The sequence below is a fragment of the Camelus bactrianus genome, chromosome 10, assembly GCF_048773025.1.
Source record: "Camelus bactrianus isolate YW-2024 breed Bactrian camel chromosome 10, ASM4877302v1, whole genome shotgun sequence".
Taxonomy (NCBI): domain Eukaryota; kingdom Metazoa; phylum Chordata; class Mammalia; order Artiodactyla; family Camelidae; genus Camelus; species Camelus bactrianus.
This window is the reverse complement of record NC_133548.1, coordinates 44,302,604-44,325,504: the sequence shown is the minus strand read 5'-3', so window position 1 is coordinate 44,325,504 and position 22,901 is coordinate 44,302,604. Positions and strand designations below refer to the sequence as shown.

General features: G+C 39.3%; 2 protein-coding genes across 2 annotated transcripts; both read right to left on the bottom strand.

Annotated features, from left to right (window-relative positions):
* Window positions 1-2,421: 2,421 nt before the first annotated feature.
* Window positions 2,422-3,366, bottom strand: LOC105076822 (olfactory receptor 6B9-like). The gene has a single exon (XM_010965057.1). The coding sequence runs from the start codon at window positions 3,364-3,366 to the stop codon at window positions 2,422-2,424; it is 945 nt and encodes a 314-aa protein (XP_010963359.1).
* A 9,084-nt stretch (window positions 3,367-12,450) lies between these two features.
* On the bottom strand, window positions 12,451-13,434 carry OR6A2 (olfactory receptor family 6 subfamily A member 2). Its single transcript, XM_010964942.3, has one exon. It carries the CDS (start codon window positions 13,432-13,434, stop codon window positions 12,451-12,453), a length of 984 nt encoding a protein of 327 aa, XP_010963244.2.
* Window positions 13,435-22,901: the final 9,467 nt, after the last annotated feature.

Here is a 22,901-nt window from a genome sequence, read left to right as displayed (position 1 = left end):
CTGCACCAGGAAGATGATCGAGGTTAAGAGGAATGTAGCACCCTGTAAAACGCCCTGATGCTTAAAACCTTTTCTGTTCCATCCAGTTTTTCTAATAAAACCTCAAGACCCCAACCCCAAGGCGGACTCAGTCTCTGAGGCATTAGCCTGAGGTGATTCTCCTCTGCCTGGCAAAGCAGTACAGCTGTTCTCTTTGGATTCTCCCAAACTGCCTCCAAGTCTCAGTCCATCTTTGGGGCACAGAGGCTGGTTTTGCAGCAACACTAGTACTTGCAGAAACTGAAACTGCCTCTGCAGAATTGATGACGCATCCATAAACCTATACAGTAAGAGGAAATTCACAGGCTGGTAAGATTTGGGTCGGTAAACATGACGCTACTTCCTTGCATGATCCCTTCTTCATTATGTCACTCTGTGTTAATGATCTTTGAGTGTGTTTGAGTGTGCCGTTGTCTTCACGCTTGGCCTTTTCCCAGTTTGCAACACCTGATCATTAGTACTGTCCACCATTTTTCATCTGGCTGATTCCTTCAAGTGTTAGTCTACATGCTACTTCTGCTGGAGCATTTTCTCTGATCATCCTGGGTCTACCCATTATTTGCCTCCATAGAACCCTGCACTCACATCATCACACTTACTAACACTGAAGGTAATTGCGCCTTCATCTTCTCTACTCATCTCTGAGCTGTTTGAAGGAAGAATCCGTGTCTGTTTTTGCAGTTGTTGTTGACCATTTTAGGGGCTCAAGAAACAGTGAATGAATGAATGAAGTTAAGAAAGTTTGGAATTTGCAGATATTAATTACTATATACAAAACAGATAAACAAGTTCCTACTGTATAGCACAGGGAACTATGTTTGACACCTTGTAATAGCCTACGATGAAGAATATAGAAAGGTATATATATATAATTGAATCACTATGCTGTACACCAGAAATTAACACAACATTGTAAATCAACTATCAAATACAACAATAAAAAAGATAAGAATTAATATAGTATAATTATTGAGTCCACTGGGACTAATATCAGAATGGATGTTTCATATTGGAGATCAGTAAAAAAAAAATTAGGTTGAATTGGTGTAGGTGGGGAAAAGATTAGGTATTATTGAGTTTCATTAATGCTAGAGTGATTCTAAAATAATAATAGAATGAGTAAGTCCTATTTAATTCAAATTGAGAATTCTTAAGTAGCAGAGTAACAATATATGAGTAGCAATATACAAGAAAGTTTAGTCCAGGAATGTTGAATAACATATCAAGGGGGGCTTAGGTCAAAATTAGAAGACCAACTTTAGACTCCAACTTCAAATGGACAAGGTATAGCATCAGGGTAGCTCTTTCTGATTATTTCTTTCATATTTTAGTCTCAGTTTGCTCAATTTTGTAGAATTCTCCTTGGTGTTCTATATTTTCCTACCTGGTCAGCAGAGTCCCCCAGTGGTATCTACTACTTGCGGTTGTCTTAGAAAATTTTGCATTTGTTTTTCACCTAACTTGTATGTAGGATGTATGCCATATACTGATGTTTTGAGGGTTTCAGCTCAGGCAAACACTGATGTAATGATATCCCATGACTTTGGTTTTACTAGTCATGGTATAGCATGAAAGTCCACAAGAATCTAAGATCCCAAAAGAGAGTGTCTCAAGACACATATCAATTGCAAAATTTGCAGTAATATTGATTCTTTCATATCTCATGAAACCAATCCCACCCCTGTAATGAGGCTAAAATTGGGAGAGAACTGGGAAATGCTCAACATTATTATGAATATCAGTAATAGTCCATCATCACCAACCCAGTGTAATCACAAACAGCACTGTCATCACCATCACTACCTCACCATTATCATTTATCATCACAGCTACACGTATCTTATGTACTGAATGGCTCATTCCTTCCAGACATCAATGCTTGTTGACAAAAGTATCCCTTAGAGCTGTTATCACAGACTCTTAGATACAGTCTGGTACAGTGGGTTATAAAGTTAGACTCTCTGGGTTCATTAATAGCTTTTATATTTTAATACAGTGTGCAATCTTGGATGACTGATTTAAATCTCTATGTGTTTCAGTTTCCTGATCTTTAAAATCAAGTAATTAAACATAACTAATTCATACAGTTGTTATGAGAATAGTTTATTAGGTATAAAGGGCTAATAACACCATTTTACATATGTTAACATTTACTATTACTCTCTCAAAGAATTTATTAAATTGTATAGAGTGCACATTAAATGTATTTCGGATTAAAGTGATACATAATGTGTACTCAATTTTTGTCTTTCAAAATGTGTTTCAATTTTTAATTTTTTTTTAATGCTGTGGTTGCTTTAAGACTCCAGATCTATTGCCCAAGCAAATATGCACAAGCACGATAAGTGTCCTGGGAAGGACATCCTTGCTGGGCAGGAGGGCTCAGCTGAGCAGAAGGCACTGGCCAACCCCCACAGTCTTTCTGATAGCACTCTTGACTTCCTGGTTCCTCAGACAGTAGATGAACGGATTTAGCATGGGTGTGAGGACTGCATACACGGCTGAGATGAGTTTGTTGGAGTTAAACGATGAGATAGCTCTGGGCCGAACATACATGAAAATCATGGCTGTGTAATAAATCACGACGACAGTGAGGTGGGACGCACAGGTGGAGAAGGCCTTCTTCCTTCCCTGGGTGGAGGGTATGTGCAGGATGGTGGAGACAATGTAGACGTAGGAGAGGATGGTGGTGGTGAGAGGGAAGACAAGAATGACAATAGCCAAGGCAAAGTCCACCAGCTCAGCCGTGGACATGTCTTTGCAGGCCAGCTTGAGTATTGGTGAGATGTCACAGAAAAAGTGGTTCATGATATTGGAGCCACAAAAGGCAACATGTGAAATGAAATAGACCTTGATCACAGAGACCATGAAACCACTCACATAGGAGACAGCCACCAGCCGCACACAGTAAGCTGTGGTCATGATGACCGGGTATTGGAGAGGGTGGCAGATGGCCACATAGCGGTCATAGGCCATGGCTGCCAGGAGCACACACTCCGTGCACGCGAGCGAGATAAAGAAGTAGAGCTGGGTCATGCACCCTGTGAAGAAGATGCGCCGTCTCTGCAGGAGGAAGCCGTCCAGCATCTTGGGGACTGTGACGGAGACATACCAGACCTCCAGGAAGGACAAGCTACTCAGGAAATAGTACATGGGCTTATGGAGGGAGCCAGTGGCCCAGACAGTGAGCATGATGACAAGATTCTCTAGGACCACCAGCAGGTAGACCACAAGGAAGAGGAAAAAGAGCAGGACCTGCAGCCAGGGGGCGGTGGGGAAGCCCACCAGGATGAACTCACTGAGCACAGTGATGTTTCTCCCCAGCATGACTGAGGGCGCTGGGAGGTATTGAAGTCCTCTACGACAACGTCACAAATAGTGAAGATGACTATGGCATCAGATAGGAGACCAAAATAAGGTTGTAAATCAGTCTTTCCTGGGAATCTTTAAATGTGAGGAACACATTTTGATCAAAAACTTTTTCTGTGTTTTTTATGAAAGTCTCCCAGAATCTAAGTGCACTCCCATCCCTACCTCTCACTCACCTGATGGAATATTTGGATGTCACTCTCCATGTCATTCTTAGCTCCTTTGTCCATGAATGTGGACCGATAATATCTCCTTTGTTGGTTTCAGATCTCTGTTTAATTAGGGACTCACAGCACAAATATATTTCTCCTTCCTGTAAAGAAATGTGGAAGATGACATCATGTCAGTAAAAGTTCCAAAGTTTAATCTGGGGGTGGTCTATTGGCTGTAGTCCTTTGCTCCACTACAGTTTCCTCAAAGTAGAGTCTATGGTTATTTAAAAAATGGTAATACTCTTGGACAATTCCTTAATGACTCTCCAGTTACTTTAGATGAAGTTTTCATATTTGGATCCCTACCCATTTCTCCGGCCTCATCTCTTGTGACCCTCTAAATGATTTCCATGCTTGAGATGTACTCAAATAGTTTTGCTCCCCAACCACCCTATAATTATTCTTACAGTTTGCATACACTCTTTCCTCTCATGGCCATTCCCCAATCTTTATCTACTGATTCAAATTCAAGATCATGTTTAGGAGATATCTCACCAAATCTGGGTCAAATACTTCAACAGCAGTATTTCCTGGTGCACAGCCCCCTCATGCATTGAGATCTCTCTCCTGTACAATGCATCTTTCAAAACTCAGGGAGATGTTGGTCAAAGGGTATAATATTCCAGTTATAAGGTGAATAAGTTCTGGGGATCTAAGGTACAGTCTGGTGACTATAGGTGTTAGCATTGAATTATATACTTGAAAGTTGTTAAGAGAGTAGATCTTACTTATTTTAAGTTTTTTTTCAAAATTATTATTATTTTTTAATGGAGGTACTGGGGATTGAACCTAGGACCTCCTACATGCTAAGCACATGCTCTACCACTGAGCTATACCCTCCCCACTTAAGAGAGTAGATCTTAAATGTTTTCATCATACACACAAAGAAATCAAAATTATGTGATGTGATAGAGGTGGTAACTAACCTTACTGGGTAATTATTTCACAATATATATGTGTCTTAAATCATCATACTATACACCTTAATCTTACACGATGTTATGTGTTGATTATATCTCAATAAACCTAGTCCTTCATGACTGTCAATCCAATGCCTAGGATAGTGTCTGACAAACACATGAATATTAAATGAATATGGATTCACAAGTGAATCGATGTGTCTCTTAGAGTTTGAGGATCCATAGGAAATAGTCCAGGGGCAGAGGATTGTGATTTCAGGATCTTTGCTGGCATGAGGCACCCATCAGGCTACATCTTTGGACACACTCTCAACTTGCACCCCCAGGGCACTTCCATGACAAGCATGTCCAGCAGGTCAGAGAGCACTGGATATGATCCTTGGTTCTGATCACCTGGTAGGTCAGGGTCTCTATCAGCCTTTGCTGCAGACTGCCTAGAAGGGTAAGGAAAAGGGAGGCAGGAGCATACATGAACACAGCACAAGAATAGGCTGCTCTTACAAGGCAGAGGGAAGAATTGTTTGTGAGCCTGTCCAATTATTTTAATCTGTGGTTAAGGAAAGAGGTTACCACAGTGTCATCTCTTAAAAAAATGTAAATCAGTGTGTATCTCCACTAAATTCCACACTCATCCATAAAGACTGAGTTGATGTCCTGTTTCCAGAATATCACTGTTCACTCTTTCAGCCAAGCAATTTGTCCACTGTACTGTTCACTTAACACACAGAGGGTGGGAGACGAATCAAGGGTCATCCTGAAATCCCACTGGACTAGACATCTTCTGGCCATGGCTCATGGCCAGGGACAGAGGAATGAAGGGCCAAGATGCATATGATTGGCTCCACTAACTGCTTTCCACAGCAGCATCCATCAGCAGAGCTCTGCCCTGCTTGCTGGGTGGAAAGAGATCCTGTCTCCCCCACCGGGATCCCAGCTGACATCTTTCACCCCCCGATATAGTTCATTAGTAAGCAGTTCCCGACCTTTTCAAGCAAAACTGGTTCTGGTAGCAGAAAGCAGAGAGTTTTCCCACTTTCTTGTCCCCGTAGGAAGAATGGAGAGACTTCCCTTCAGAACCATCAGCCACACAATTTCCCACACACTCACCTTTGCATGCTAGTTATGAGCACTAACTTTAGAGTCAGCATGGGGCTGCTAGCTGTCATCCAGGAGAACACGTAACAGTTCAGTACCTGCTAGTGTAAAACAGTATAATGTTAAAAATGCCTACCTTATTGGTTTCTTGTGAGAATAAATGTGATAATGTACAGAAAGCACATGGCATGGGAATTGGTCCATGGTTATTCTGTATATAAGTGCTATTTATTATTATATCATTATCATATTATGTCACACTGGACTCACCCATGCTACTCACATGTAGCCATTTTCATTCTCACTTTCTCACCCATTTTTATTTTTTTGTCATATTCTGGGGAAAGAGGTAAGGGATGTATCCTGGGGAACAGGATTTATCGTCTTTGAAGAGCTCTGAGTTACAGCTCACTTTCTTATCTACTCTCTCTAACGTTGTGCTTTCATACATCCAAGTTCACCCTGATATTTTATATTCTCCTCCACTTTTTTTTCTTTTGCCACAGATATACCTCCGAGCAGGCTATATTTTGTATTATGGAGAGATGCAGAATTCCCTCTTACCGTTTCCCTTGTTTTCAGAATTCACAGTACTGAGCTCCAGGATCTCTGTGGGATCCAAGGAAAGAAATCCTTTCAGTAAACTGTAGAACCTTTTTTCAGTTTTGTGTGCTTGTTCTCAAGAGAAAACTCAGACACCAATAGACTTCTTCTGGAGCAGGAAACATATCTTCTATGCCCTGGTCCAACATCCAAAAGATCTCACAGCTGCCCAAATTTCCCCAGCCGTGGGGAAAGATGTACTGAATCTTCATTTCCCCGTTTATTCCCCACAAGTACCCTTTCTCCCATCTGACAACAGTGCCTGCAGCCATTTCCCCAAGCCTCTCCTCATCCTCCCCAGAGCTTTCTTTAGGGACCAGCAGATCTCTTCTGGTACCTTCAGCCACTTACCGGGGTCCACTTGCCCTGTATCCAAAAGTGGAATATTCTACAGGCTAATCATGGGGAGGCAGGCTGGTTGGCATGTTTTTGTGCTTCCTGGAGGTCCATGTCTGGTCTCTGCTCAGACTGCATGGCAGCTATTATAGCAGCAAGACTGGAGCCGGGGCAGAATATATTTCTCACTCACCCCACCCTCTTCCCGGGAGGCCCACTTACACTCAGTCTCTCCTCGAGCTCGGGAAACTGTGTGCGTTGCCAAGACTTTGTCCAGGGGACCTGAACAGGGAAGCTGAGTCTCCATCTACCTATTAATTCCTCTTCATACCTGGACCATCTTTATTTATACCTGTAGGTTGGCAGAAAGGGTGTGGCCCCTTTACTAGATGCAAGGTAATGCAGCCCCAAATTACTCAAAAACCAGGATAAGACACTTAAATTGGTTAATAAGATAACTAATACTTTTATTTGTTCATTTGTTACAAAAAAAATCACATCCTGCTTTTACTGAGCTCTTTCTATGTGCGAGACACTATGCTATACATTCTTTGAAGTAAAACTATGTAGGTCATGGTTTCTGCCCTTCAGAAACTTCTAGAATTCTAAGTAAAATCTGAAGTACACACTGTAATGAGCATAGCATGTGACCTGCGCCAGAAGAGAGATACAAACAAAGTGCTCTAGGAACCCCGGTGAGAGAGAAATGCTTTCTAATGTACGATCCTGGGAAAAGTTTCCTCAAAAGGTGTCATTCCGGAGTCATGACAGGAAGATAGTGTAGAAATAGTGTGATGGGAAATAATTTTGGTCCACAGTCAGAGGATCTGGTTCTTAATCTGGTTCTACACCTAGATTAAGACCTTAAGACACTCTTTTAAAGACACTTGACTTCATAAAATTGTCTTTATTCCTCAGTTTATTATTCCATAAACAGCGTAATAGTAATTCCCTTTTCCACATCACATCATTAATGTTAGTTTCAAAAGTAATATGAAAGCAGTTCTAAAACTGCTCAGTGATTAGTACACAAATGTAAAATCCTACCTGTGTTGGAATATGAACCATTGGAGTATGAACCACAGACATTATGTGATCAGAAGAAACGGCGTGAGAGGGCTTTCCGTGCAGAGACTGGCACAAGAGAATGCAGCATGGTGACAGCAGAAGGTGAGACGGGACCACTGAGGTATGACAACCACTGTGACCTGGGTCCACTGTCTTGGACTCCAGGAAGCACTCAGTCATTTGACGAGCATTTGTTAAGTGTGTACCATGTCCAAGAACAGTGTGAAATGACAGTCCCTTCTGTGGGTCAAGTTGTCCACAAGAGAGTCCACAGACTCTCCGCTCTTAGCTGTGCCTCCGTAACCACAAAATCGAGAATCAAGTGCTTGAAGTTTTGTAAGAACAAAGGCCCAGGAGATACACTTGGGTCTCTGTGAGTAACCAAAGGTGGATGAAGGGCGTGAAAAAAATGAGAAGTTCTAGAGATCTTAGATCTTAGAGAGAGAAAGTCCTAAAGATCATAAAGGAGGACTTCAGGCCGTATCATCTATTGTAACCTGTTATTTAAAGAAATAAGTAAGATGTGATTTGTTCTAAATAGGATGTAAAACTTTTTCCAAATTACTCTTCTTCAGTCCTGCCTGCTAAGAACGCAAATGTAACTGTGATATAACCACCCTTCCTAGGTACCTTGGCAGGTGTGTGTGTGATCTCAGAATGCACAAGTGACATAGATGTGATGTGACAACTGGAGTGGTAGAGTCATTTATATTGTTTACACTTCTCTGATCAGACCTTAAGGGAAGATCAGTTTTTTAAAAAAATCAAGTACAATAGTGTCTTTCTATCTATCTCCAAATACATGTCAAAAAAAGAAGAGTGTTTGTAATTGAGCTTTGTTTTTGCTCAGTAATAAAGTCAAACAAGAGTCTTGTTTCCAGGTGACCCACTGAGCCATGTATGCATTTCTGTTTATTTCAAATAGTATATGTTTGCATTATTTATCATTTATTCTATCCATCCATACCATGCTTCTTTCTGGATTAGGTAGTCCAGTAAAAACATACCTGTTCTTTAAAAAAAGAATAAAGTAGCTGGAATTTGATGGAGAAGGATGGACTTCGCCCTTCCCATGCTACTCATTCATGTTCTTTGTCTGAAGGCATATGGTGAGCTGGCACTATTCTGGAAAGCCTGGACCGCTGGTCTGCATGAAATGAGACTATGGATCATGAAAATCAGGGAATGACTCTAAGAGAAAATGAAAACACTTGTGCTATAAACCCTTTCTCTCCTCTGCAATTCATGCAGCTGTCCGCTCAGGCTTGCCTGCCCCAAACGGTGGCATCTGAAAGGGCTGGTATCATTGGTCAGGGTTGCTAAATATATAAAGCAATAACAATGTGTGAATTATACTTTGTTTTAACTCTTCCTTATCAGTCGGCTAAATTAAAACAGCATCGATGCCTGAATTCCACGAGGATTAAAAATACAGAAGATTTTGGAAAAGTCAATCTGAAGTCACTGAAATGAATTGAATTCTATTATTTAGTATAAAAAGACTGGCAATATCATTCTTTTTAAAATAAACTTTTTATTTTGGAATAACATGGCATTTATGGAAAAGTTTTCACAAGAGAGTTCTCGTATTCTCTTCCCCAGTTCGTTTCTCCTAATATTACTGTTGTAGTAGCGTTTTAATTTGTTTGTAATGGCACCTTACATTACTGTGTACACTTTCGCGACTAAGAAGGCAAACCTTGTCCGTAATTGTTACCTAAACTCCAGGTTTTATTCAGATCTTACCAGGTTTTCCACATCCTTTTTATGTCCCAGGGTCCAGTCTAAGATACCACATTCCATTTAGGTTTCTTGTTTCTTAGTCCCCTGGATCTGACAATTTCTTAGTCTTTACTTGTATTTTACAATTGTAAAAATGGTTTGTTTTTTTAACGAGGCAGGATGGGGTTTTTAGTACTACAGAAGAATATTATTTTGTTTTAAATGCTGTTTTCCAGCACAGTTTTTGGATATTTTCTGAGTCTGTTCAGTATAAAATGTTAGGAAATAGGAAAAGATATTGGATTATTAAGTTCAAGTCAAAAAAAAAAGTTAATCACACTCTAAAATTCATCTGCACGAGGTTGTAGTGGGCAAAAAAATATAATAAAAACCAAAAGGAAAATTAAGATCATATTGTAAAGAAAGTTGAAGGGCAGACTAAGAAACTCGGAGTTTATTCAAAGTTGGTGGGAATCCGTAGATATATTTGAGCACAGAAGCTGTCCACGTTGGTCTTCACTTGCTCTGAGGACGTTAGTTGCCTCTGGCCACTGGGTATCTCTCCTATCTGAAAGACACCACCTGGATCTAGTACTCCTGTTTCCTGTAGTGATGGAGACTGGTGACCTCCCCCAGACACTACACTGGCAAAAGGGGATTACAAAATGGTTGCATTACCTATGCAATATTTTGAAAGATTGGCAGACCATAAGGATGATTTGAAAAAAACCAGTCAAATGTAATAAAGATAGCATAAAGTCCTCTCTCTAAGTTTATGGAAAAATTAAATACCTCAATGGAGGATGACGAATACTTAATCTGATCATTACTTTAAAAAATCTTAGGGTTTGTAATTTCAAACTCAATATAAGCCATGAGGATCATGTGACCATGAAAATGCCGTCCACATGTGAGTCCCACCAGAGTTCACACTGACTCAAACATATTCTGATTTTTGTTGTTGAAAGACAAATATGTGCAGGATACCATACTAAACACTTTTCCTGTGCCTGAAGTATTTGGTTTCAAATTTTGAAGTCAGAATTAGAGGTGTTTTTCACACCCTCAAAATAATGCATTTTATTGTAAAAAGCTAGGAAAACACAATGAAGGAAATCGACACCACGTTTTCACTTCCCGCTAACTGGAGTTAACTGATAAGGAGGCTCATAAAATAGTTACAATAGTGATGCCCAGAGGAGGACACGCCCATCCCAGTCCAATACCCCATTTCAGAAACTTACTCTATGGGGACAGTTGGGGGATAGATTTTTGATGAACTCTGAAATGTATAAATTATAGTACCAAAATACTTACAAGATTATGTAATTCTCTTGGCATAGATAGATAAGAATGCTACAGTAGAATTTTTAATAAGTAGGGATGACCTAATAATGCCCGATATCCATGCTAGTAGCCTTTCATATACTTTTTCTTTATATTGAAGTTATAGTTGATTTACAATATTATGTTAGTTTCTGGGGTACAGCATAGTGATTCAGTATTTTTATAGACTATAGCCTCTCGTGCACGTCATTAAGCTGCAGACAACTAAGGAAACACAGGCTGCAACAGCGGAAAGCTCCCACATCTGCATGTAGCCTGTTCTGGTCTTGGGTGATTATAAGGAGCTAAATTCCCATAAATCATACTGCCCTCTAACCATCTCTTTGTCCAGATGAATAAAGTTGTGAATTTTACTGGCTAAGAAATGTTTATTTAAATAAATACGCTGGTAACAATACCTTTGCCACAGAATGCAGTTTATAATAGCAAGGAGTTCAATGCATAATTACTGCTCTAATATTTTAGTCAAGTTCCTTCTAGTCTTATTTAAACAAATAAACAGATAAATAAGACATACTTTTAACACTATTACATAACTTAATCTTTTCATTTATTATATCAGGATATTTTTTCTCTAATTAACTCTATTTAGATCATGTTATTTTAATGTCTCCATTGTATTCCATTTAATGTATAGACTATAAATTATTTAACTGTGGAAGTGTATCATATTTACATGTTTTTGTTATTACAAATAAGAATGTCTGGCAACACAAATATTTCTGCATCAGGATGTTTTCGGTATTTTCAGCATTTGTGATATATATTGCCAAATTTCCTTCCAGGAAGGCTGAGCCATTTTGTACCTCCCCATACCCAAGCAAAGTATGAGGGGTTTAATTCCAGAATCTGCCAGTCCTACCTTTGGGTGTGTCACACATGCCTGGCCTCCATGGCTTCAAATTATATTCATTTAATATATCTCTTTTTAGCTACTGTGTGCTGGGTACTGTTCTGGGCCATGGGAATAAAATGAAGAACCAGCCAATGTGATGCCTGACTCCATGGAGCTTAGAGTCTAATTAGGGAAACTGAGGATCAAATAAACAACTGTACTCAGCCACTAGTCCAGGGTGGGCACTGACCTTGGTAAATCAGGAAATGAAGCAAGAAACCCCTGTGGTCCAGGAGGTGATACGTTGCCAATACAAAAATGTGCAGTGTCCTATCTCCTTGCCTTGCAATTCACACTAGAATGATCATCTGGGGCCCTCTGCCTCCTAGGCTACCACTGGTGTCCTTTGTCTGGAAGAGATCTCATCCGGAAGTCTTCTGATGTTCTTCCATAATGAAGCCTCTGCTTCCTTGAATGGCTTCCTCCTTCCATTTCCCTTTTCTATACCTTCTGCCTCAGAACTAAACCCCAGGAACAAAGCCAGGAATTGCCACTTAGATGCATTTTGCATTTTCTTTGCTTTAATTACTGGTGTTCAGTCACATCTTGTGCTCAGAGTCATCCCTCTCCACCTCCCAAGGATGCATGATTCGTGAACCTGCTCTACATAAATTACAATAGAGCAGACGACACAGAATCAGCTTCTAGCCTATATGTTACAACCTTATCTTGAAGAAATCTAACTTTTAGCTTGTAATCCACCCCTCTTCCTCGTCCTCAACAGGTTCTTTGGTGGTGCCTCTGAAACTCTAGTCCTTAATTTAGACTCTAGGAGATCTCTGGACTTCATAGAAGACATAGACCGTAAGTTTTAGAGCATTTTCTAAGATTTAACACCTCCCTTCTACCCAACTCTGCTAGCTTTCCCAGGCTTAGCATCCTGGGGCTGGTACAGCTGCAGAGTTCGACGTAAGGCTCTCTTTACCTCTTTGTTACGCAAGCAGTAAATGATGGGATTGAGCAGCGGTACAATGACAGCATAGAGTACAGACACCAGCTTGTTGGTGTCAAAAGCTGAGAGTGCTTTTGGGCGGGCGTAGATGAAGATACTGGCTGCATAAAAGACGACCACGACAGTGAGGTGAGAGGCACAGGTGGAAAAGGCTTTATGGCGCCCAGCAGCCGAGGGAATGCGCATCACAGCACCAGTGATGGCCACGTAGGAGGCTCCAGTGACAGAGAGGGGCCCCAGCAGGATAAAAATGGCCAAGACAAAGTCTGTAAGCTCTGCTGTGGACATGTCAGTGCATGAAAGGTTGAGCAAAGGGGAGACATCACAGAAAAAGTGATTGATGATGTTGGGGCCACAGTAAGAGAGGCGAGAAATGAGAAAAACCTTGACCATGGAGATGCCAAAACCACCAGCCCAGGAGCCAGCTGCCAGCTGCACACACAGCCGGCTACTGACAATGACAGGGTAGTGGAGAGGGTGGCAGATGGCCACATAGCGGTCATACGCCATGACTGCCAGCAGGACACACTCCGTGCAGCCCAGGCCTAGGAAAAAGTAAAGCTGCGTCATGCAGCCCTCAAAGGAGATCCGCTGTCTGTGGCCCTGTTTGGGCCCAACAAAGCCAGCTAGCATCTTGGGAATAGTGACCGTAACATACCAAATCTCCAGGAATGACATGTTAGCCAGAAAGAAGTACATGGGTTTGTGGAGGGCGGGGTGGTTCCTGATTGCCGTAACGATGAGTATGTTCTCAGTCAGCACCAACACGTAGGCCAGGAGAGAGAGGGCAAACAGTAGTGCCCGCAGAGGCACGGGAGCTGGGAAGCCCCGCAGCACAAACTCACTCACGCTCCCACTCTGGTTCTTCCTCTCCATGGGGTCGGCCTTGTCCGCCGCTCTTCAGGGGAGGGCAGAGCGCCTTCCGGAGGCGGCAGCAAGAACGCAGCCTTTCTCTGGCTGGGTTTCTGTTGCTAGAAGGCAGTGTGTTCCACGGACAAATCACCACTGAGCCGAGGCCGCTGTTCTCCTCTGTGATCTGCAAATAAGATAGAAGTGGACAGAAATCAGCTGCTCTGTATTGGGATCGGATAGGAGTTATTCTGGCTCCTGGAGAAGCAAGTATTGATAAGCACCAGGTAAAAATGGCACTAGCTGGTCCTTGAAGAACATAGACCAAAACCAAAAATATTAAGAACATGGTTCCGCCATGAAGTGAAAATGTGTCTGTGTGCCGGATCATGACTCTTTTTTTTTTCAATTTAATATGAGTTTATTTTTGTATTAAAGCATAGTCAATTTACAATACTGTGCTAATTTCAGGTGATATATATATTATTCATCCATAAAAAGAAATCCTGCCATTTGTGACAACATGGATGGATCTTGAGGACATTATGCTAGTGAAATAAGCCAGAGAAAGACAAATACTGTCTATCTCAGTTACCTATGGAATCTGAAAACATCAGACCTGCTAATGATTTTGTACTTGAGTTTCTCTTCTCTTTCTGCTCTGCAATCAGTCCTGGAGCACTGATCAGTACTTAAGCCCTTGGCATTTCTCTCAATACTAGAGTACTTTAATGTAACTACAGAATGCCCATACGTTTCCCATCACTTCCATCCTTTCTATCCACATCCACCATTTATTTCAAAAGTATTGCTGGATCAAATATGTTCCAGCCCACAGGCTAAGTAAGAGTTGTGGGGCAGAAAAAGGTAATCTTCCTCTTCTCATCCCTGAGAGCTTAAGCTGCGACGCCTATGCTTACACCACATACTAGCTCATAAATGGGAACCTCTAAATTACAATTGTCATTCATAATCTAAGCTTTGACTCTTTGTCCTCAATACTCGCCTCATATGCTGTTTATTGTGCCTTTGATCCTTTTGGCCCCAGACCTTCCTGCTCATCCATTAATCTCTGTGTTCACCTGTGATGCTCTGCACACTTGGAAAAAAAAAAAAAGATTAGCCCCTTAATTGGTCTCACTGCCTATAGTCTCTCTCCTAAAGCTCAAATCTGACCATCTCACTCCCCTATTTAACCTTCTGTAGTACCGCATTGTCTACACAATAATGTTCAAGCTATTTAACAAGGCGTAGAAGTCCTTGGTGACCTGCTACTGCTGTTGCCAAAACCTTATCCCTTGTCACAGCCCACATTGTATTTTGTGCCCTGCAGCTCTTGGCATACAGCAGGAGTATCACCTAACTCCTGCTTAACCTTCCAGTCCTGCCGCATGTGGCATCTCCTTGTAGAAACACTAGTTGTCCTTTCTTTCTTTCCTTGTCTCTGGTTGGATAAGGACCCTCTCTCCCCCGGTCCCACTAGAGCCTGGGAACGCCTAGCCATCGTTTTTCTAGCTGTATCACTGCTGCTATTGCTCAGGTAGATGAAAGAGGAACTGTGTGCCGAAGTGGCCCCATACATCCTTAATGGTATAGCAGAGAGTGGATACGGTTCCCGTGATGTCACCTCAAGTGCAGTATGTCTAGAAAAAAATTTCCCAAGCCTCTTACTTCTCTATCAGAATGAAATTAGTTTCTCTGCGGTCACCTATACCAGAGATCTTGAAGTTTCCTATATCTTCTGTACCTATCCTCCCACCCCAACCCCACATCCCATCCACAACTAATTCAAGTTTTACCTAAACTTCCACTTTATCTCTCATATTTGTCCCATTTTTCCTGTCCTATTTCTACCGCCTTCCCCCTGGTCCCTTATACCACTCAGGTCTTTCATAGTTCTTGATTTAAGTATTTCAATAGCCTGTTGGCTGGTCTTTCTTCCTCCAGCCCTAACTTTCATCAGTCTAACCTCCTCGTGTTTCTCGAGTGAAAATTTTATGTAGAACTCTAACTCCAAGGACATCTGATTTGGGGAAACACATACAAAACCGCTCAGTAATACATCAAAATGTATTTTCTTTTAACTGTCCTGCAACTGTCCAGTCATTGCCCACTATTTTCCTTTTTCCAAACATGATGCTAGAGGACTTCTCTAACTCTGTGATTTGCACATACTCTTCATTCTGTCAAAAATGCCCACCCTTGCTGTTAGGAATTCTTATTTATCTTTCACTTTTCAGTTTGTTAGTTATCACCCTCCAAAGCTATCCATATTTCTACAGACATAGATCATTTACTGGTATTTTTGTCTGTCCTTTTGACAACAGTTCTTATTATAGGGTCTGCTTTAGTAGCTGAATAATAAAGGTGTGGTAATGGCTGTAGGGATGCACGCATGAGAGGGAGATTGGAGAAAGGCACGATACGGGCAGAACAGCTGAACTGCAGATGGTAGGAATGGAGTATAAAGAAGGCAACATGTAAAAAGGAGTTGGGTGGAAATGATCAAGAGAGGAACTTGAATGACCAGAAAATTTGACAGAGTTGAAATAACATGGAAGGATATCAGACATCAAATGTCAAAGAGTAGATCCATGAGGACCAGATAAAATGTGAGGAGGTTAGATTAAGTTCAGAGATTGGACCTTCCGTGGAGAAAATGGATGATATTTGGGTAAAATAAACTTGCTATATAGACAAGAGATCCCAAGAGGGGAGATTAGGCCGAGATAACTATAATAAGGAAAGGACAGACTAGGAGTGGAAGATCACAAAGGCTGTAGGACGGCTAGGCAGAGAATGAATAAACACAGACCAGCGATGAGTGGAAGAGATGAAGAAAGTCATATTGGTCTGAGTGTCAGGATGGACCAGATGTGAAAAATGCTGATAGATCTTTGGTCTTTATTAGGAGTAAGAGGGTAAAAGGAGGTGAGTGTCTTGGGCAGAAAGAAAACATGGGAGACTTGACCTCCTGAAGACGAATGAAGCAGATGACAGAGTCCACTTACTTTATTCAGCTGTCTTTGACTCAGGGTCCTCCTAAGATGACCAGCTGGTTAGGGAAAGACTTTAAGGAGTGTATATAAAAGAAAATTGAAGCATCAGGACCAAGAAAGTTGCTGCAAAGACTCCATCTTCTCTTCCTCCCATGATCAGAGAACACTGACAGCCAGGAGAGTTCCTTTTATCTTGCACTTCCCTCCTCCTTCTGATGTTTTGGGATGACTCTAAAGCCAGAGCCCAAGAGACCAGAAGAGTTACAAAAAAAAAGTAAACTGGGGAATATGAAAAGGAATATATGTATGTATAAGCATGACTGGGACATTGTGTTATACACCAGAAATTGACACATTGTAACTGACTGAACTTATAATAATAATAATAATAATAATAATAATAATAATAATAATAATAATAAAAAAAGACTGGGAGGATGTCACAATACCCCTACAACCTCTAGTTTCTCCCCTTGCCTTCTCCTTCCTTTGCAAATTCCACTTTTTTTTATCATGCAACATTCCAGCTCCAAGGAAAACGTTTGGCTTTAGGCCAGGCAAATCTGAGTTTATATCCTAGCTCAATTATGTCATCTTGAGCAGTTTACGTAGTTTTTTTGGCCTTAGATTCCTAACCTATAAAATGGGATTAATATAGCTCACAGAAGAGTAAACGTTATGATACATAGAGAGCACCTGGAACATGGTAGAGTCTCAACAATGCTGCACTGTTCCTTCCTTTACCTCCTGAACCCGTATGGGTAGCATTCCTTAATTCCACAATGTCATAGAAGAAGCACTGAGTTGAGAGAGTTTCTGGGTTTTAGTTCCATGTTTGTAATTGATATTTCCTTTAATCTAGGCTTTTGTTATATATCAGTTAATTTTCCATAAAACGATAATGACATATATTACAGATGTTTTGAGGAACAAAGTTTGTGAAAAGGTTTGGCACAATCTCAGTCCCCAGTAAGCAGTGTAAGTAGAGGTTAATCATGGCTCCCCCATCTCGCTGCTTATGTCCAATTATGTGACTTGGAAAAATGATTTAACTTCTCTGTGCCTCTGTTTTCTTATCTGTAAAATGGGAATAATGCTAATACCCACCTCACAGAATTATGAAGATTAAAGAAATATATGGATGAAAGTTTCTTAGAATGGCACCTGGAACACAGTTTTTCTCTATAAATGTTAGCTAGTGTTCAAGAAATACTTGTTCAAAATTTGTAGGCATGTGCAGAATAGATAAACAAGATTATACCGCATAGCCTAGGGAAATATATACAAGCTCTTGTGGTAGCTCACAGCGAAAAAAATGTGACAATGAATATATGTATGTTCATGTATAAATGAAAAATTGTGCTCTACACTGGAACTTGACACAACATTGTAAAATGACTATAACTCAATAAAAAATGTTTAAAAAAAAAGACATACTTGTTAAATCTGAGTCTGTTGAGAATGGAGAGGGGTTATTAGTGGGGTCATTGGAGATGTAAAAGAAAGATCTTTGTGATTCTGAGTTTAAGAGATTCTTACAAGTAATTGGGAGGAAACAGTTCTCAAATTTTGAATAATCAGAACAAAATGAATATGATTGGGGGCTTATCATGGTCTGGATCAGTGTGCTGTCCATAAGCGCCACTGGTCCCCTGATAGGGACAAAACTCAGTTCTCTAGGAATGGAAAAAATACTGCAGAAACCATGGGGAAGCAGCCAGGGCATAAGAAAATGATGCAGCAGTGAGGAGGGGTAGAACATAAAAGAATATCTATAAATGCTCTTAAAATAAAAACCTAATTTTGAATAAAAGCATATGCCACAGACATTGTAGTAAACCCTATTGTGAATGAAGGAAAATAAGTATGTGCGTATTATTGACATTCTACTCTGTTAGTTGAAAAACTATCAGATTCAGCAGCTGATTGAATTAGCATTGATTTGGTTGATACGTTCCTATTGTTTAAATGAGGAATGTTTGCAAACGTTTAGAGTTTTTGAAGTTAATGTCAGTTTGCCTTTGATTATTGTCAGCCAACAGACCATATCCATAGGCTGAATAAAACAAGCCATAATCATTTCAATATATATACTGTTAAATGCACTAGATAAACTTAAAACCCATGAGGACAGAGGGGATTCATCCTTAAGACAAAAAAATACAGGTTTAAATTTCTTTATCCAAAACAAATGGGGCACTTGGATTTTTCAGGTTTTGGAAAAGTAATATGCTGCTTACACTATCTGTTTCCAATCACCTCAGAGAGTTCTGAAGCAGTGTCCTATAATCAACACATTAGTAGCTCTACAGCAAAATATATGACTATACAATGTGGAATAAAGACTATAAATAAATAGTTCATAACTGATTTTTTCATCCAGTGTGTTAAGACCCCTAAATTAGGAAAAAAATTCTCGGTTTCCAAAGCTGCTTGGATTTTGCAACTGCAGATAAGGGCTTATGGTGTCTATGTCTATTTGTAACCAAATGCATATACCAAATGGGAAAATACTAGATACGTTCTTATCAAAACAGAAAACAGGGAAAATATTCTTTATCCCTATTATTTCATGTTACTTTGGCAGTTTTTTAAAAAATTTTATTTTCTTTTACTGAAGTGTATTTGATTAACAATGTTAGTTTCAGGTGTGCAGCAAAGCAATTCAGTTATACATGTACATACCTGTATATACTTTTTGTTTTCAGATTCTTTTCATTTATATGTTATTACAAGAAATTGGATGTAGTTCCCTGTGCTATATAGTAGGTCCTTGTTATCTATTTTATACATAATCATGTGTATCTGTTAATCCCAAACTCCTGATTTATCCCTCCCCCACCCTTTCCCATTTGGTAACCATAGTTTGTTTTCTATATCTGTGAGTATATTTCTGGTTTATAAATAGAATTTGAATCATTTTTTAAAAATTCCACATATAAGTGATATCATATGATATTTACCTTTCTCTGTCTGACTTACTTAACTTAGTATAATAATCTCTAGGTCTGTCCATGTTGCTGCAAATGGCATTATTTCATTCTTTTTTGTGGCTGAGTAATATTCATTTATATAAATATAAAATCTGACATCTTCTTTATCCAGTCATCTGTCAGTGGACATTTAGGTTGCTTCCATGTCTTGGCTATTATAAATAGTGCTGCTGTGAACACTGGGGTGCACATGTCTTTTTGAATTAAAATTTTCTCAGATATATGCCCAGGAGTAGAATTGTTGGAGTATGTGATAAGTCTATTTTTAGTTTTTTAAGGAACCTCCATACTGTCCTCCATAGTGGCTGCACCAGTTTAATTTATATTCCCACCAACAATGTAGGAGGATTCCTTTTTCTCCATGCCCTCCCCAGCATTTATTATTTGTAGGTTTTTTTAATAATGGCCATTCTGACTGGTATGAGGTGATACCTCATTGTAGTTTTCATTTGCATTTCTCTAATATTAGCAATATTGAGCATCTTCTCATATGCCTTTTGGCCGTCTGCATGTCTTTTGAGAAATGTCTATTTAGGTCTTCTGCCCATTTTTTGTTTGGGTTGTTTGTTTTTCTGGAATTAGGCTCTTTGAGCTGTTTGTATATTTTGGAAATTAATCCTTTGTTGGTTGTGTCATTTGCAAATGTTTTCTCCCATTCTGTAGGTTGTCTTTTTGTTTTGTTTATGATTTCCTTTGCTGTGCAAAAGCTTTTAAGTTTAATTAGGTCCCATTTGTTTTATTTTCATTACTCTAGGAGCTGGTTCGAAAAAAATTTGCTGCAATTTATGTCAAAGAGTATTCTGCCTATGTTCTCCTCTAGGAGTTTTAGAGTATCCGGTCTTACATTTAGGTCTTTAATCCATTTTGAATTTATCATTGTATATGGTGTTAGAGAAACCTCTGATTTCATTCTTTTACATGCAGCTGACCAGTTTTCCCAGCACCACTTATTGAAGAGACTGTGTTTTCTCCATTGTATATTCTTATCTCCTTTGGCAGTTTTTGTTAATACAATAGAACCTGAAAAAAGTGAATAATAACTATTGAAAAGATAGCTGCAAAAATATTATTTGCATATATGATTATACTTAAGAAAAATAAGAGTACTAAACTAAAAACTATTAAATAGTTAAGAGAAATAGTACAGAAAGAATCCATGTACACTTTGCCCAGTTTCCCACATGGTAAGATGTTGTAAAACTATGGTACATTATCACAGACAGGTTATCCACATGGTAATAGGCAGGATACAGAATATCTTCACCACAAGGGTCTCCTGGTGCCCTTTTACAGGAAGACCCATTTCTCTCCTGCCTCAATTCTTTCTTAAGCCCTGGTAACTGCTGTCTGTTCTCCATTTCTATTATTTGTCATTTCAGAAATGCTCTGTAAATGGATTCATACATTATGTAATCATTTGGAATGGGCTTTTTCCACTTAGCATAATTCACTGGAGATTTTCATTCAGGTTGTGTGTGTATCAATTTGTTGTTGTTGCCGCTGAGTAGTGCTACATTTAATGGGTGGGCTTCAGTTTGTTTAAACATGCACCAGTTGAAGGACATTTGTGTTGTTTCGAGTTCATGCGATTATGAATAAAGCTGCTATAAACATTTGTGTAGAGTTTTCATGTGCCAAAAAAAAATCTTGCTCTTATTTTGAGATGAATTGCATTAAACGTGTGTCTCAGTCTGGGGAGAATTGACATCATTACTATCTTCAACATTCCAGTCCATGAACACAGTATGTTCCTCCTTTCATTTAGAGCTTCATTCATCCTTCATCAGCATTGTGTATTTGTTTTCAGCATACAAGTCTTGTAAATGTGTTTTTAGATTTATACCACCTAAATACTTCTAAATATTGTGTTATTAGTTTCAGTGTCTTTGTATTCATTGCAACTGCATAGAAATACACTTGAGTTTTTGTATGTTCATTTTGTATCCTGTGATCTTTCTGAACCCACTTTTAGTTCTAGGCTTTTTTGTTGATTCTGATTTCTGAGTCCTGATTCTCCAGCAGGGATCTTCTGACACAAGGATACCAATAAGAGAGGGGGGTACCTTATTTGCAAATGATGGCCACCATATATAAAAATAGACAAAACACAAATTTCTTCTGTACAGCACAGGGAACTATATTCAATATCTTGTAATAACCTTTAGTGAAAAAGAATATGAAAACAAATATATGTGTATATATATGCATGTCTAGGATATTATGCTGTACACCAGAAATTGACATATTGTAACTGACTATACTTCAATTAAAAAAAAAAATGAGAGAGGGGTTCCTTATCACTGCTCAATGGGTGTGGAACTCTAGGCTCTCCTCTGACACCTGGTGGCAGTGGGGATGAAATTCCTGACTCCTACCCAGCCTGGTGAGGATGGAAGTCTAGACTCCTCAGCCTTGGCTACTATGGATAGGAATAGGACCACGGTTTTTCCTGTTGTGTTTGGATGAAGTAGAGTGGTTATTGTCTAAAACATTACTGTCTCGCTAGGTTTCCCATTTCTTGGTCGATTGGCTAGAGAGAGCACATTTTGGTTGGGGCTTTTTTGTTTGTACCTGTTAGATTTCCAGATTTCTAGCTTTTACAATATCAGGACTAGGATATATGAAGCTGAAAACAAACCCAGGGAACACACTGCCTTTTCATTTCTTGGTCTACAATGTTCCTAGCTAGTCAGCCTTCTTTTCTACACCTTTCAGAGACTTATGTTTGTTTTGTATATGATGCCCAGGGTTTTTAGTTGTATTTAGTGGACAGAATCAGTAAACCCCTTCTCCCTCTGGTAACCATAAGTTTATTTTCTATGTCTGTGAGTCTGTTTCTGTTTAATCAACAAGTATTTTTAATATGATAGGCATCATATTATAATACTTCCATTCATTTTTCATCAGTAATCCACAGAGTAAATGTTGTAGACATAAGGATCACTATATAATGATTCCCTAATTACACAAAAGTTATTGCTTATTTCTGTGAAATTGTGTCAATATGAGTCAACTTTTGTTAAAATTTTTGACTTGCTGCATACATATTATTCTGTTTTTTAATTTTTTTTAACATTTTTTATTGAGTAATAGTCATTTTACAATGTTGTGTCAAATTCCAGTGTAGAGCACAATTTTTCAGTTATACATAAACATACATTTATTCATGCATACATATTATTTTAAAGTGTTATAACTTCAAAAATAAAATACTGAGAGGTTAAATTTATTTCCAGAGTTAGAAATAAATTTTAGAAACGTATCAGTACTTGAAAAAACTGAAATCTTTACAGGAGAAAATATTGGCTTATCAAATATATTTTTAGAGAAAATAGATGGAATGTTAAAAAAAAAAAAAAAGAAAAAGATGATGGAGCTACCAGTTTCAACAGAAGGTAGCACAGATATAGTACTGATGTAACAACATTTTCTACCTCTCAGTAAAACCAAACTGATGAATTTCAGTAACAACAGTCACAGTGAAACAAAGTCAAGAATCTGT

Coding starts and splice junctions, on each gene's coding strand:
- LOC105076822 (XM_010965057.1), bottom strand. CDS start 3,366: ATGCTGGGGAGAAACATCACTGTGCTCAGTGAGTTCATCCTGGTGGGC.
- OR6A2 (XM_010964942.3), bottom strand. CDS start 13,434: ATGGAGAGGAAGAACCAGAGTGGGAGCGTGAGTGAGTTTGTGCTGCGG.